The sequence below is a fragment of the Lithobates pipiens genome, unplaced genomic scaffold (assembly GCF_037356315.1).
Source record: "Lithobates pipiens isolate NorthernLeopardFrog02 unplaced genomic scaffold, aLitPip1_a1.2 Scaffold_8, whole genome shotgun sequence".
Taxonomy (NCBI): domain Eukaryota; kingdom Metazoa; phylum Chordata; class Amphibia; order Anura; family Ranidae; genus Lithobates; species Lithobates pipiens.
In genome coordinates this window covers 638,934,629-638,951,240 of record NW_027507903.1, presented here as the reverse complement: position 1 = coordinate 638,951,240, position 16,612 = coordinate 638,934,629, and the positions used below count along the sequence as shown (strand labels likewise).

At 43.3% G+C, this 16,612-nt stretch overlaps 1 protein-coding gene across 1 annotated transcript in view; it reads left to right on the top strand.

Moving 5' to 3' along the window:
- The window catches only part of LOC143961585 (proteinase-activated receptor 1-like), a 65,927-nt gene that overhangs the window by 24,895 nt on the left and 24,420 nt on the right, over positions 1–16,612 (top strand). The window contains exon 2 of the mRNA XM_077470894.1: positions 8,042–8,068. Coding sequence (XP_077327020.1) covers positions 8,042–8,068 — 27 coding nt within the window. The remainder of the gene's footprint in view (positions 1–8,041; positions 8,069–16,612) is intronic.

The following is a 16,612-nucleotide window of genomic DNA, read 5'->3' as shown; positions in this document are numbered from 1 at the left end:
CTTGAATATTTGGCCCACGGAAGGCTGCCTTTTTGCAGAAAAACGTGAGGATGGCGTGATGGAAGGTGAAGTGGAGGACAATTGTGAGGAGAGAGAAGGAGAAGTAGAAGACGAGGATGGACGGTGAGAGCCTGGAGTGTGGCTTTGTGTGTTCCGTGGCTCCCACTGGGCTCGGTGATGGCAGCTCATGTGCCCTCTTAAGGTGGTCGTCCCTAGGTGAGTGTTGGGCTTACCGCGACTTATGCGTTGACTGCAAAGATTGCAGATGGCAACACTATAGTCATTAGCGGACACGTTAAAAAAAGCCCTCACTGCGGAGCCATGTGCCGGCATCCTGGGAGCGCCAGATGTGACCGTACATGGTTGATGCCTCGCTCCTGATACATTCGCATTCTGCTTTGTCCCTCCTGTGCAATCTAAGTTCTTCCTGCTTCTCCTCCCTATCTGCTGGTCCATATCTCCCTCTGAACTCTCCTCCTCTTCCTCTCTTGTGGGTACCCACGTGACATCACTAGACATGTCATCATCTACGTGACCTTCCCCACCGCTATAATTAGCGATCTCGGAGTAGGCAGCAACAGCGGGGACAAACCTCCTCCTTGGGCTGATCTGGGTACTGTCGTCAGACTGCTGAGCGGCGGTTGTTGCTACCTCCTCTTCCTGATCCAATGCCAAGAGTGGCTGCGCATTGGAAATGTCTTGATATGGATCAGAAAATAATTCCTGTGACTCAAGCGGAAGGTATATGGTGGTGTTGGTGGTAGTGTCTTTGGGGGTGCACATAGAGAGTGAAGAAGAGGGTGCAGATCGAGAGGAAGAGGGGGTGCAGAAGAGTAAGGCTGTATGAGCCACTTAACCAAGTCTGGTGCGTCCTTTGACGTAATCGCACGCACCTTCTGCAATTTGCTACTTTGGCTCAAGTCTGTTGCTCCTGCCCTACCCCTACCACCCCTGCAGAAGGGCCTGCCTCTTCCTCTGCCTGTCATTTTTTAAATGACCCTGTGACATAAGTCTCTAGAGAAGTGCAGTATGTATGTGGAAGAAGGTATATAACACCCTGATTCAATCTGTTGTTTTTGGGGGCCACAGGTCTATCACGACAGTTATAATACTTTTTTTTTTTATTGAGTTTGTTGCTCTCTGTAGTATCACTGCAGAACCGCTCAGCAGTCACAATGCTGCACAGTGGAAATGCACATATAGAAAGCATAGTATAGTGCAAGTATTTTATACGTGTATTACACACATATATACTGCACACCAAATAGTACACCTATACCAGTCCTTACAAGGACCTTTGTGAACCGAGTAGCTAGTGATGTGCAGACTGTACCTCAGTCCCTACACTGATAAAGGACTGCTGCAGAATAGGGCAGAAATCTTCAGCAGTGCACCACAACCCTATATATTGTACAGATATACCAGTCCTTACAAGGGTCTTTGTGAACCAAGTAGCTAGTGATGTGCAGACTGTACCTCAGTCCCTACACTGATAAAGGACTGCTGCAGAATAGGGCAGCGGTCAGCAGTAGTGCACCAGCACCGTATATATTGTACAGCTATACCAGTCCTTACAAGGACCTTTGTGAACCGAGTAGCTAGTGATGTGCAGACTGTACCTCAGTCCCTACACTGATAAAGGACTGCTGCAGAATAGGGCAGCAATCTGCAGCAGTGCACCACAACCCTATATATTGTACAGATATACCAGTCCTTACAAGGACCTTTGTGAACCGAGTAGCTAGTGATGTGCAGACTGTACCTCAGTCCCTACACTGATAAAGGACTGCTGCAGAATAGGGCAGCAGTAAAGTATAATATTATTTCTATATTTGGAAGAAAGTATATTATACGTGTACAACCCTATATACTGTACTACACCTATACCATACCAGTCCTTAAAAGGACCTTTGTGGACCTAATAGTAACAGCTAGTGATTAAACTGACTGTCCCTGTTGCACACAGCATCCTGTCCCTCTCTGCACTGATAAAAGACAGGCTGCTACAACAATCACTAGCACAGCAGTGCACTCAACCCTATATCCTGTACTACACCTATACCATACCAGTCCTTAAAAGGACTTTTGTGGACCTAATAGCTAGCGACTTGTGTCACTGCAGTCTCTCCCTGCTCCACACAGCAACCTCTCCCTATAATGACACAAGAAAGAATGTAAAATGGCCGCCAGATCAGGTCTATTTATAAGTTAGGGGGAATGTCCAATTGTCCATGTGCTGAAATGTTTCCATTGGCTGTCCTGTACCCCATGATGGATGTGTAATCATGGGTCAAAGTTCTTTCACACTGTAAACACATTTGTTCCACCGGGCGAACAGCGGCAATAGTCCGCCGATTGAGCGAATCGCGAACAGGCAAAATTCACAGCGAAACAGTTCGGGCATCCCGACTTCTGGCATCTCCATGGATCCCCAAAAGGTCAAATCCATCCTTGAATGGCCCACTCCTACAGACAGGAAGAGCACACAGAGGTTCATTGGATTTGCCATTTCTATTGCAAGTTCATTAAAGTTCATTTCTCTGCCATTATCTCTTCTGGAAAGAGCTTTACAGGATTTTAAAAATGTAAACTAGGTTTTCATCAGCATACCATCCCCAGACAAATGGCCAAAAAGAACGCACATATCAAACTCTGTAACAATATATTTGGTGATTCTTATCCTTTGCCCAGGATTACTGGGCATCACTTTTACCCCTGGCAGAATTTGCATACAACAATGCAGTTCACTCGGCTATGGGACAAGCCCTGTTTTTTGCTAATTATGGATACTTCCCAACCTTCCTACTTGACATCTTTCCCGATTCCTGCAGTCCAAGAAAGGTTAAGCGCTCTTCAATCAAACAATAAGGTATTGCAAAAATTTTTTTTTCCAAAGCACAACAAGACAATAAAAGATTATTTGACAGGAAAAGAAGAGGAGACCTATTATTATTATTCAGGATTTATATAGCGCCAACAGCTTGCACAGCAATTTACAACATGAGGGCAGACAGCACACTTACAATACAAATCAATACAGGAGGGACTAGAGGGTCCTGCTCATTAGAGCTTACAATCTAGAAGGGAGGGTCACGTTGAAACAAAAGGTAATAACTGTGGGGGATGAGCTGAGGGAGAAAATTAAAATACCGTTGTTAGGTGTGGGTAGGGTAGGCTTCTCTGAGGAGAAGGGTTTTCAGGGATCGTCTAAAAGCTAATAAAGTAGGAGATAGGCGGACAGATTGGGGTAGGGCATTCCATAGGATTGGATAGGCTTTGGAAAAGTCCTGGAGGCGAGCATGGGAGGAGGTGATGAGGGAGCTAGAGAGCAGGAGGTCTTGAGAGGAACGAAGAGAACGAGTAGGTTGGTATTTAAAGACTAAGCTAGTTATGTAGTTGGGGGCAAAATTGTGGATGGCTTTGTACGTAGTTGTTAGTATTTTGAATTTAATTCTTTGGCCGAGTGGAAGCCAGTGGAGGGATTGACAGAGAGGAGTAGCAGACACAGAGCGATTGGTAAGGTGGATGAGTCTGGCAGCAGCATTCATGATGGATTGAAGAGGTGATAGACTATGTAGAGGTAAGCCAATGAGAAGGGAGTTGCAGTAGTCGAGGCGAGAGATGACCAGCAAGTGAATTAAGAGCTTTGTTGTGTCATTGGTTAGAAAGGGGCGTATTTTGAAGATGTTATGAAGGTTGAGGCGGCAGGATTTGGACAGTGATTGGATGTGTTGCTTGAAGGAGAGTTCAGAGTCCAGGACTACACCTAGAACCTTGGCATGTGGGGATGGGCTTATGATTGTGCCATTGATTTTGACAGTGAGATCAGTTGAAGGGGCATATGGGGGAGGAAAAATTATAAGTTCAGTTTTGGATAGATTGAGTTTGTGGAAGTGGTGCGCCATCCAGACTGATATATCTGATAGTAAATTAGTGATACGTGAGGAGACAGAGGGAGTGAGCTGAGGGGTAGAGAAATAGATTTGGGTGTCATCAGCATAGAGGTGGTATTGGAAGCCATGGTAGTCTATCAGTTGACCCAGGGAGGAGGTGTAGATTGAGAACAGAAGCTTGGGGGACCCCAACAGAGAAAGGAAGAGGAGAGGAGGAAATGGAGCTGTAAGAAACGGTGCGGTTGGATAAGTAGGAAAAAATCAGCAAAGAATACAGTCACAGAGACCAAAGGTGTGGAGTTTTTTGAGGAGAAGGGGGTGGTCAACCGTATCAAAGGCAGCAGAGAGGTCGAGGAGTAGGAGTACAAAATAATGTTGATTGGTTTTGGCCATCAGTAGATCGTTCGTTAGTTTTAGGAGAGCAGTTACTGTGGAGTGTTGAGGATGAAATCCAGACTGAAGGGGATCAAGAAGGCTATTATCAGCGAGGTGGATGCTCAGTCGGTTGTAGACCAGATGTTCAAGGAGTTTATATAAGAAGGGGAGCAAGGAGATGGGGCGTAGGTTGTTAGGATTGGATGGGTCCAGTGAGGGCTTTTTAAATATAGGTCTGACAAGTGCATGTTTTGGAGAGTTGGGGAAGATGCCAGAAGAGAGGGAGAGATCGAAGATGTGGGCTAGAGGGTGTAGCATAGAGCCAGAGGGTGAATGTAACATTTGTAGGGAACAGGATCCAGAGGGCAGGTGGTAAGGTGGACATTACCAAGTAGTTTAGCAACTTCATTTATAGTGGTGGGGTTGAAAGAGGGAAGTATTCACAATGTGATCTGTGTGAAAACTTCACCGCCACCAAGATAAGAATTGGCTCCTTACCAGATACTTTAAGATCAATAGAATATATAAGCAATAGGAGCTATTCCAGGCTTCCTAATCCTCCAATGCCATTAGTGGTTCCTTGGTTAACGATCTGGGGGAGTGATTCCAGAGAAGACCACCATGGGATAGGCCAGCAGAAGACGCAGTGTCGGACTCGGACCTAAAACTTCAAGTAGGAGACAAGGTCTGGTTATCCACTACCAACTTAAAATTATCATGTCCATCTAAGAAGTTCAGACCTAGATATATCGGTCATTTCCCTGTCAAAAGGCAGATCAATCCAGCAGCCTACAAACCTTCACTTCCTGAAAATTTCAAAATTCACCCTGTTTTCCATGTTTCTTTACTAAGAAGCTTCCGCCTGCTGATCCAGGTTCTTGTTCTCTGTGCTTATCCAGTGATCTGTAGCCATCGGGTTTCTGCCAAGGCCCAGCCTGTGCCACCTTCTACATCGGTCCTCATGCTACTCTGTGACCTTCACTCCCTGTCATCTCTACCAGGGGTGATGGACAGGAGGTGCAAGAGAAGCCCTCTCTACAGCTCGATCTCCACCAAGTATGTGACAACACCACTTGGATCTAACAATGAGACTGGCTACCTGTGTTATGGGGGGCTCTGTGTGTGTGCCCTGTTGCCGTGCGGCCGTAAATTGCCTCAGCTCCCGGGACTGACTACCTCTCTGGCCCTGGCCCCGATTCACCATACCTTATCTCACTGAATTATCTATAAGCATTCAGAACTGGCACATTTGGCTTTTCCTGTTATGTTTATGTTTAATACTACATGAGTTTAATCATATTTATCCTCATAGATACTCTTGAACTTCTTCCCCTGATGAATGTTTTATACACAAAACACATCGGACACTATAGGATGCAGATACATTCCTGCACCAGCATTTACTTCAGTTCACCATTTACATGAATCATGTTTATACTATTCCATATTACTTACTTCCATTGCAATATGCCACCCATATGATGATTGGACATACTGTATATGAATTTACAGGGTTTATCTACCAACTTTTTTATAGCATGTATTGCAAAGTCGATATATATTGATGTTTATTGTACATGCAGATGTATGTGTTTTATGCACATGATTTATACTTTTTGTACTATTTTTATGTATTTTTACATCTTTACTTGTTATTAAATATGTTTTTTCCATTCATTTCCTCCTCAATGTCATAAGTTTAATTTAAAGTCCCAAATTCCTCATTTTTATATTACTTGAGCCCAGGATGGAGGCACATATCATATGTGCTTCATCTAAAGTCCCAAAATTCCCCGCTTTTTAATTATTGGAATATTGAAAATATGACTGATAATTCCAATAAACTGTTTTTTTATTTAAAGATAGCAATCACATGAAGCAATTTAATACATCATTTTTTGGATACTTTTAAAATCAGAATAACAGAATTACCCTGGAATGTTTGGCCTTGGTACAGGCACAGAAGGCGGCACACACAGGTTAAAATGGCAATTAAAGGTTAATTTCCCTAGTTTGTGGCTTTTTAAATCACAATTAGTGTCTGTTTATAAATAGTCAATAAGTCTATTAGCCCTCACATGGATTCAGTAAGCAGGCTAGACACTGAGCCATGAGGAGGTAGAAAAGAACAGTCAAAAGACCTGCGTAACAAGGTAATAAAGCTTTACAAAGATGCAAAAAGATATTCAAAGCTTTGGATATCTTTTTATATGCCAGTCAGTACTGTTTAATCACTTATTAAGAAGTGGAAAAATTAGGTGCTATTTGATGCCAAGCCAAGGTTAGGTAGGCCAAGAAAGATTGCAGCCACAACTGGCAGAAGGATTGCTCAGGATACAAAGAAAAACACACAGGTAACCTCAGGAGAAATACAGGGTGCTCTCCAAAAAGACAGTGTGGTTGTTTTTAAGGAGCACAATTCTACAATACTTGAACAAAAAAGAGCTGCATGGTTGAGCTACCAGAAGGAAGCCTTTACTGCACCAATGCCACAAAAAAGCTAATGAGGCATGCCAAGGTGTTGGGCATATTGTAACCATGCTTTTTTGTGGAACTTGTACAGTAAAGGCCACACCATCTTTTTCCAGAGCAGCGTGCATTTCTCCAGAGGTTACCTGTGGGTTTCTCTTTGTATCCCAAACAGTTCCTATGGCAGTTGTGGTTGAAATCTTTCTTGATCTACCTGATCATGGGTTGATATCAAGAGATCCCCAAATGTTCACCTTCTTCTTAAGTGATTGAACAGTACCGACTGGGATATTCAAGGCTTTGGATATCTTTTTCTATCCTTTTCCATCTTTTTAAAGTTTCATTACCTTGTTATGCAGGTCTTTTTGACTGTTCTTTTCTACCTCCTCATGGCTCAGTGTCTAGCCTTCTTAGTGCATCCATGTGAGAGCTAACACAAAGCCACAAAGGTGGGAAATGAACCTTTAATTGCCATTTTAAACTGTGTGTGCCACCTTCTATGTCTGTAACAAGGCAAAATATTCCAGGGTATATAAACTTTTGATCAGGGTTGTTTGGGTCATTTCTGTTATAATTTAAAAAGGATCTAAAAAAAACTATGTAATAATAAATGGCTTCATGTGATTGCTGTCCTTAAATAAAAGACATTTTTTTGGCACGATCAGTCAAAATGTTAATATTAATGCCAAAATTTCACAATTTCTGTCAGGGTATGCAAACTTTTAAGCACAACTGTATATACTGAATGGATGACAGCAGCGGTTTGGATTCATTCCTGTGACCTCATGTATGACATCTTGGATTTTCCCATATGAGCAATTTGACTCCCTGAAATAGGGGTCAATTAAGTCTGGTGAGTGCATTGTGTGTCTGCATGCGGGTGGAGAGGAACACTTCCTGTACTCACTGAGGACGTTACTAACGTGTGGGAGCTATACATGAACTTCACAAGTTTTATGCATCTGTTATAATTTAAATGAAGATTTATGTATTTATTCAGTATGGTGATATGTAATTTATGATATAAGAGCGCAGTTCTTGTGTTTCTTTTCAAGAGGACCTGTAATGTTATTGTGGACAGGATTGGGATAAGAGGACCTGTAATGTTATTATGGACAGGATTGGGGTAAGGGGATTCTATACTGATCAATCAATTTACCCCTCATTTCTCTAAATTTCTAATAACAGAAAATAACACGGATAGAAAAATTATAATTAGAAACATTTAAAAAATGTGTAACAAAAACTGAAATGTAGGTTTGGATTGTATGATTGTCTAACACTTTACTCCCATACTTTTGCAGATGGTGAATCTACATTTGTCTTCTACGGTAAGATACTTATCATACAATGCAAATTCATTTAAAAACAAATTACTGTCATGACTTCAAATATGTCCATCCGATTTTTTTTTTTTTTGTTCACATTTTCAACTGCCATCTTTTAATAGATACAGATGCATGTTTCAAAGTTAACCAAAGTATCAAAGATAATGAAACCAAATAGATAGCTAGATTATAACTAGGGAGATAGACAGACAGACAATATATAGAAATACAATGAAAGAGAAAGATATGGGCACTACCCATCAACCCAAAGAAAACAAAAATTGCAGTGTTCCAAAAGAAGAACACTAAATGAGTTCTTCCTTTACATTAACTACTTCCCCCCCATAGTACCCGTACCATGATGTACCAGTATGTCACTTAGTACATGCACACTGGCACACCCACTGGGGTAAAATAAAAACATGTGAAAAATTAAATACCTGATTCTCCCCTGTGACTGACAGATCCGATCCCACACTCCGATTAAGTGCTTCCGTCAGTATATCCCACTTCCTCCAATCTGACTATCAGAGAGATATATTCTCATAGCTGCATTGAATACAAGTCTAGCTGAAAATAGCTTGTAGAATCTTGAATAGAGGTCGACCGATATGGTTTTTTCTCTGGCCGATGCCGATATTTAGAAATCATGGTGGCCGATAGCCGATATATAATGCCGATTTTTTTGGGCCGATATGTTAGGCCGATTTTATTTTATTTATTTATTTTTAATCCCCCTTGATCTAACACACCTTTCCCACTGGGACGTTTTTTAAGGCGCTTTTGGGCTAAAAATAGCGCCTGTAAAGTGCCTGCAAAATGGCTCCCCTGCAGTCTGTGTGAAAGACAGAGTGCTTTCACACTGAGGCGATGCGCTGGCAGGATCTTAAAAAAAAAAGTCCTCCAAGCAGCACGTTTGGAGTGGTGTATACCGCTCCTCCACCACTCCTGCCCATTGATATGAATGGGCACCACTGCCGAAGCGGTGCTTCATGGGCGCATTTAACCTCTTCCTTGGCCGCTAGCTGGGTTATATGTGCCCCACTAGCAGCCAAATAGCACCGCTAAAATGATGGTAAAGAGCCGCTAAAACTTGCGTTTTACCATCAACGCCTGCCCGCTCCAGTGTGAAAGCAGCCTTCATTAGTGATACAGAAAATTTCTTACACTTAAACATTTATTAAACAAAACAAACCTCCAATCAGTTTACTTGTATGTATGATCTAGATAAAAAAAAAAAAAAACCTATATATTAAATAAAAACGGGTAGTCAAAACTTTTGGACAAAAAAAAAAAAAAATGGACTAACTTTACTGTTTTTATTTTATTTTTATTTTTTAAATGGTGTATTTTTTTCCCAAAAAAATGCATTTGAAAGACCTCTGTGCAAATGCCGTGTGACATAAAATATTGCAACAACCGCTATTTTATTCCCTAGGATCTCTGCTAAAAAAAATATATATATAATTTTTGGGGGTCTAAGTGATTTTCTGGCAGAAAATACAGGATTTTTACTTGTAAGCAACAAGTGTAAGAAAAGTATTTAAATGGTTAAACTGAGAACTTCTACACAGAGATGACTTCATTCATTCAGTGTAAACATTGTAACATTTAGTTCTTTTCTTGGCAGCCTGCCGAGAGAGGAGGAAAGTGTTGCTATGACAACTCAGCAACTCACACTGACTTCTAAGGGCCGGTTCACACAGCGAGGCGCGGCGAGGCGTCTCCGACTTGCCTCGCCGCGACCTGCGGGGACCTCAGCGGCGACTTGCAGAGGACTTCTGTATAGAAGTCAATGCAAGTCGCCCCCGAAGTCGCCCAGAAGTAGTACAGGAACCTTTTTTCTGAGTCGGAGCGACTCGAGTCGCTCCTCTCAGAACGGTTCCATTGTACAGAACGGGGGCGACTTGCGGGAGCGAGGCGAGGCGAGTCGTGTCGCCTCGCATCGCCTCGCTGTGTGAACCGGCCCTTACAGAAGTCATTTCAAAGTCCCGCTGTAGAATCGGCTTTTTATCAGCAGAATCGGCCGATGCCGATTATTAAAAAACGGCAAATATCGGCCGATATATCGGCCGGCCGATATATCGGTCGACCTCTAATCTTGAATCCTTTATTGGACAGAATACGGCCTTTTATACACATTTTACACAAGGGGGTAGATAACGAGGTAGGGCTGCTCATGGATACTCCCCCCTCCCCTATAGCCACAACTTAAAAGACAATTACACAATTAACATGTTAATTACCCCAGCACTTAAGGCAGCCTAGGTGACCAGACAGTCCGTCTCCGGAGGTCAATGTAATCAGCTCTTTCAAGGATTGTGTATTCAGAATTAACAACCTAAGAATATTCTTTGCATATATCCTGGGAGATACTGTGGATAAATATTACTTACATTTTAAGTAATCCAAGATATATTTTCTCACTCACCCTGTACCAGGATGGCACAGGGTGACTTAGGCCGCGTACACACGCGGGGACTGTTCGCCCAACTTTGTCCGTCAAACAGTTTCAGCAAACAGTCCGCTCAAAATTAGCATGGACGGACATGGCCACACACGACGAACAAACAGTTTGCTGAAACCGTGCGCGATGACGTGAACGGCACGTACGACGGGACGAAAAATACGACGTCCTATACACTGCATTATAACTTTCGGCGTGTAAATCCTTTCTGAGCATGCGCGGAACTTATTTTGACGAACAAGCCTACACACGAGGGGACTGTTCGCTGAAACAAAGTTTCAGCGGACAGTTTTTCGGAAATTCCGAAAAACCTTGTTCAGCGGACTGTTCGCTGAAACTGTCCGCTGAAAGCCCACACACGAGCGGACTGTCCGCCGAAACACTGTTCAGCGGACAAAGTTGGACGAACAGTCCCCGCGTGTGTACGCGGCCTTAGACATAAGAGTTGTATGGGGAGCTGAAACATGGGTTTCCCAACCTTTCCAAGGGATTCTGGGTTCCATGTGCCCTCCCATCACACCCCCCACCCCCCAGAGAATTAGTGACACTAAACTACTCTGATGACGGGATGTAAAAAAAAAATTGTTTAAGAAAATGTCACCAGTCAGTATCCCTGATCACATCCCCACCAGTCATATGATGACGCTGTATTACATTGGTGACAGTATGTAAAAAATAAATAAAAAGTGGAAAAAAAATTATTTAATTTCTTTGCTTTCCAAAAAATTATAACTTAAAAAAAACGTGTCCTGCCTCTTACTAAATGCCCCAGACTGTTTAGTTTGCAAAAAGGTAATTTGAGGGATATTTGTACCGTCCTGCCATTTTAAGGGCCTCATGAAATTAGATACAGTGGTGTGAAAAAGTGTTTGCCCCCTTCCTCATTTCCTGTTCCTTTGCATGTTTGTCACACTTAAGTGTTTCGGAACATCAAACCAATTTAAACAATAGTCAAGGACAACACAAGTAAACACAAAATGCAATTTGTAAATGAAGGTGTTTATTATTAAAGGTGAAAAAAAATCCAAACCATCATAGCCCTGTGTGAAAAAGTGATTGCCCCCTTGTTAAAACATACTATAACTGTGGTTGTCCACACCTGAGTTCAATTTCTATAGCCACACCCAGGCCTGATTATTGCCACACCTGTTCACAATCAAGGCATCACTTAAATAAGAGCTGCTTGACACAGTAAGGTCCACCAGAAGATCCTTAAAAGCTACACATCATGCCGAGACCCAAAGAAATTCAGGAACAATTGAGAAAGAAAGTAATTGAGATCTATCAGTCTGGAAAGGGTTATAAAGCCATTTCCAAAGCTTTGGGAATCCAGCGAACCACAGTGAGAGCCATTATCCACAAATGGCGAAGACATGGAACAGTGGTGAACCTTCCCAGGAGTGGCCGGCCGCCCAAAATTACCCCAAGAGCGCAGCGACGACTCATCCAAGAGGTCACAAAAGACCCCACAACAACGTCCAAGGAACTGCAGGCCTCACTTGCCTCAGTTAAGGTCAGCGTTCATGCCTCCACCATCAGGAAAAGACTGGGCAAAAATGGCCTGCATGGCAGAGTTCCAAGGAGAAAACCACTGCTGAGCAAAAAGAACATCAAAGCTCGTCTCAATTTCTCCACAACACATCTTGATGATCCCCAAGACTTTTGGGACAACATTCTGTGGACCGATGAGACAAAAGTGGAACTCTTTGGAAGGTGTGTGTCCAAGTATATCTGGCGTAGAAGGAACACTGCATTTCATAAAAAGAACATTATACCAACAGTAAAATATGGTGGTGGTAGTGTGATGGTCTGGGGCTGTTTTGCTGCTTCAGGACCTGGAAGACTTGCCGTGATAAAAGGAACTATGAATTCTGCTGTCTACCAAGAGATCCTGAAGGAGAATGTCCGACCATCTGTTCGTGTACTCAAGCTGAAACGAACTTGGGTTCTGCAGCAGGACAATGATCCTAAACACACCAGCAAGTCCACCACCGAATGGCGGAAGAAAAACAAAATTAAGACTTTGGAGTGGCCTAGCCAAAGTCCTGACCTGAATCCTATTGAGATGTTGTGGTATGACCTTAAAAAGGCCGTTCATGCTCGAAAACCCTCTAATGTAACTGAATTAGGACAATTCTGCAAAGATGAGTGGGCCAAAATTCCTCCAGGACGCTGTAAAAGCCTCATTGCACGTTATCGCAAACGCTTGGTTGCAGTTGTTGCTGCTAAGGGTGGCCCAACCAGTTATTAGGTTTAGGGGGCAATCACTTTTTCACACAGGGCCATGATGGTTTGGATTTTTTTTCACCTTTAATAATAAACACCTTCATTTACAAATTGCATTTTGTGTTTACTTGTGTTGTCCTTGACTATTGTTTAAATTGGTTTGATGTTCCGAAACACTTAAGTGTGACAAACATGCAAAGGAACAGGAAATGAGGAAGGGGGCAAACACTTTTTCACACCACTGTATCAGTAGATCAGTATATCAGGATTGATCAATTTTTAGATATATATCATACAGTAGTTTGTAGACATTATAACTTTCACACAAACCAATTATTATACACTTAGAAAGCTCCATTTGTGTGAAAAAAAATGTATCAATGTAATTTGGGGACAGCGTCACATGACTGCACAATTGACAGTTAAAGTAGTCCAGGGCTAAATAGAAAAAAATGGCCTGGGGTCTCACCAAGAGCCTCAGGCCCCGTACTTTCGATCGGGATCCAGATCTCCAGATTCCAGGTCACCCGATTGCTGTAATAGCCTCTGATTGGCTACCACAGGGATCAGTCACTGTGAAGCCCACCCCTGTGTTTTTTTTTTTCTTTCTGTGAATGGAGAGGATACATTGAATGGAATGGATACATCGTATCTCTCCCTTTCCTTGAAGAAAGGGTACTGTCATACCCTCCACACTCCTCTCCTGTACATACTGTCCACTGTCATACCCACCACACTCCTCTCTTGTACATACTGCCCACTGTCACACCTTCCACACTCCTCTCTTGTACATACTGTCCACTGTCATACCCACCACACTCCTCTCCCGTACATAGTGCCTACTGTCATATCCACCACACTCCTCTCCTGTACATACTGCCAACTGTTTCTCTCCACACTCCTCTCCTGTACATTCTGCCAACTGTCATCCCCTCCATACTCCTCTCCTGTACATAGTGCCCACTGTCATACCCCACACTCCTCTGCTGTACATACTGCCCAATGTTATATCCTCCACATTTCTCTCCCCTGCACATACTTCTCACTTTTATACCCTCCATACTCCTCCCCCATGCCTCTTACTCACAAAAACAGTTCCTAAAAATTATATTGAATATCCTCAATGTTACCAGCTCTAGAATGGGCACACTTTTGTTAGTTCAACTAAAGGAAATCTTCTCAGTCCTCATATTTGTTCTGCCAATTATTACTTCTCATTTAATTTTGTGATTACTATTGTGATGTATAGAGGAACATAGGGGATCTCAGCTACTCTAAATATACCACTATTAAAAAAAGTGTCCCTGAAAATATTTTTGAAATGTTGGCAAGTATACACTTGGGCACTGCACAAGGGCCACCGGGTCAGTAGGGATATCAGTTAGTGGGTGGGGGGAGTAACTGGGAGTGATATCTCTTGGAGTCGGGTCTGTCATCTACAGGTTGGAAAATGGTCACCTGTGATAGAAGTTGAAGGGAGGTAGATAACATGGGAAGTGGTTGGGGAGTGATCTGGTTGGTGGGGAGTGTGAAATGGATGATGTGTTTCAACTTTCTTTCACATTTGCGGTAATGTTTACTACCCTCTGAAAAGTGATCAGTGGTGGATTGCTTTTCAACGAGTGGTATAGCAGCAGCTGACAGGCGTTCATGAGGTGCTACACCTTATAAAAAGCCCCACCAAAATCCTCAGCACCAGGCCCATGATGTTCTGAATCCGTCCCTGGCCAGGAGGGCTAATGAGAGAGACACCTGCATCCAGACGGGCTGGTGCTGGGATCAGTAGCCTCAGGGATGGAAGCTGGACACTGAAATTTGCTGCACAGACAAGGGGCCCACGGACCCTTCCTGTAAAGGGCCTTTGCTTTATCTGACTGATGCCATTTGTAAGATCAACTACCAGGGTGCCAGCTGGGTCCGTGATTTTTGTTCTGCTGGAGGAAGAAAAGGTGTACATAGACTGTATATAGGAAAGTTGTCCCTGAAGAGTTTGATTAAGTCAAGTGGGCATCCCATAATACCCCCTAACCCCATCCAAGTTAATTAACCCCTAATAAAACACAAAATAGTGGGACTGTTTTCCTGACTCAAGTGTGCCTGTGAAAGCTCAGTGTGCCTGGCTGTGCAGGGTGGAGCATTCCATTTCATCAGCTGCTGCTTCGTGGGGTAGAACTACACATGCTACAGCCTAAATATTGGTGTAACATGTTCATGAATGTGAACTTATCCTTTAACTATGTAACTATTGTAGAGGGTGCCGCCCCCCCCACTAATCCCTCCACTGCCGCCAGACACAGGCAGAGCCACAATTCTCTTCTCTCGGGGGTGGCGCTACACTATGAAGTGCTCATACTATAAGACAATGTTCTAAACACATACCGAATCTATGTTATAAGGTGGTGATCTGCCTTCATTCTGAATGCTTTTCAGTGGACTGCACATCTTAAAGTCTTGTGTCTATATATGATGCTTTTCTAAACACTCAGAAATATTCACTAGAAACAAAAAAATAAAATTCACAAATATACACATACAATTACTGTAGCTGCTGACTTTTTAGTATAGGAAACTTACCTGTCCAGGGATCCAGCGCTGTCCTCACCTGAGCTGGCTCTTCAGTCGTCTTCGGGTCCAGGCACCGCCACATTTAGTTTGGGAAGCCGGCTGTGACTACTTGCAGCTTCACAGTCAGCTTCCCCCTGCACATGCATGAGCCACACTGCACCTTGTGAATGGTCCTGCAGCTTTCTGGGACCTGGGACATGTCCCATAGGACTGTGGTGGAGGGAGGGGGGCTGAACTGCCCTTGGATTGCCATGGCAATCTGACCTGAAGTGGGATTGGGTACCTGTCAAAACTGGGTACCCACTTCCCCCTAAAGGGGAGGAGGGAAGAGGCAAACAAGTGGAACTTTCCCTTTTGGGTGAAGTTCTGCTTTAATATTAAAGTTGGAACTTCCTTTACAAAAAGCTCCCTTCCCTGTAGAGTGTATTAATGTCTTTTCTAGAGAATATATAAAGTTGGATGGTACACTGGATGTACCTTGTTCCTACCCTTCTGTATACAGTATGGATTTTCAGATACAAAACTATGTGGATTTTTGTTAATTAAAAGTGCAGCCAGGTGCTGGCTAAATTGCCTGTGTCATTGAGGGGACGTGCTACAGCATCAGTCACAGTGAGTCTGTTCCCTCTAGTGCTCAGCTTGGATACTGAATTGTCACCTCCTGAATGCAGATCGGGTGAGGATCGTGGAACATGTAGTCCGGACAGTCAAGTTTACACTAGGATCAGACCATTGTAGACTACAAGTTCCAGCCAGCTGGAGAGAAAGCAGAATGCTGGGAGAGGATATTTATATCCTGGGCTGGGGAGGAGTCACTCTCTTGGGACCCCGGCCTTCAGCTAGGAGCAGGGACCCAGACGCTCATAGGGATGTAAGGAGCACCGCAGCCTAGTCAGTGTGGAGAGCCTTCAGCAGATGGTCTAATGGCTGACAGTTTCCTGTCAGACATTAGACCATTGGGGGTCACTCTCATTGTCATTGGCACAGATCCCACTGAATCCCACCACCGCAAGATGTGCAATGAGGCACCCTTCCCTGGTGACCGATTCTACAGGGGCTTATTCTGGGACTTCCTATTCCTTTGAGCCTGGTATCATCAGGATTGGTGAGTGGGCAAAAGTCCACCCTCAAAGGACACTGCATGCAGACACCTTTATTCCACTTCTTTGCACTAAAAGTTTAAAGAGGAGACACTTGGCATATGCTATTTACAGTACTGGATGTCACTACACAGAAAATTTCTCTGGACCCTTATTAAACTAGCTGAAGACACTAAATAGTTCCATCAC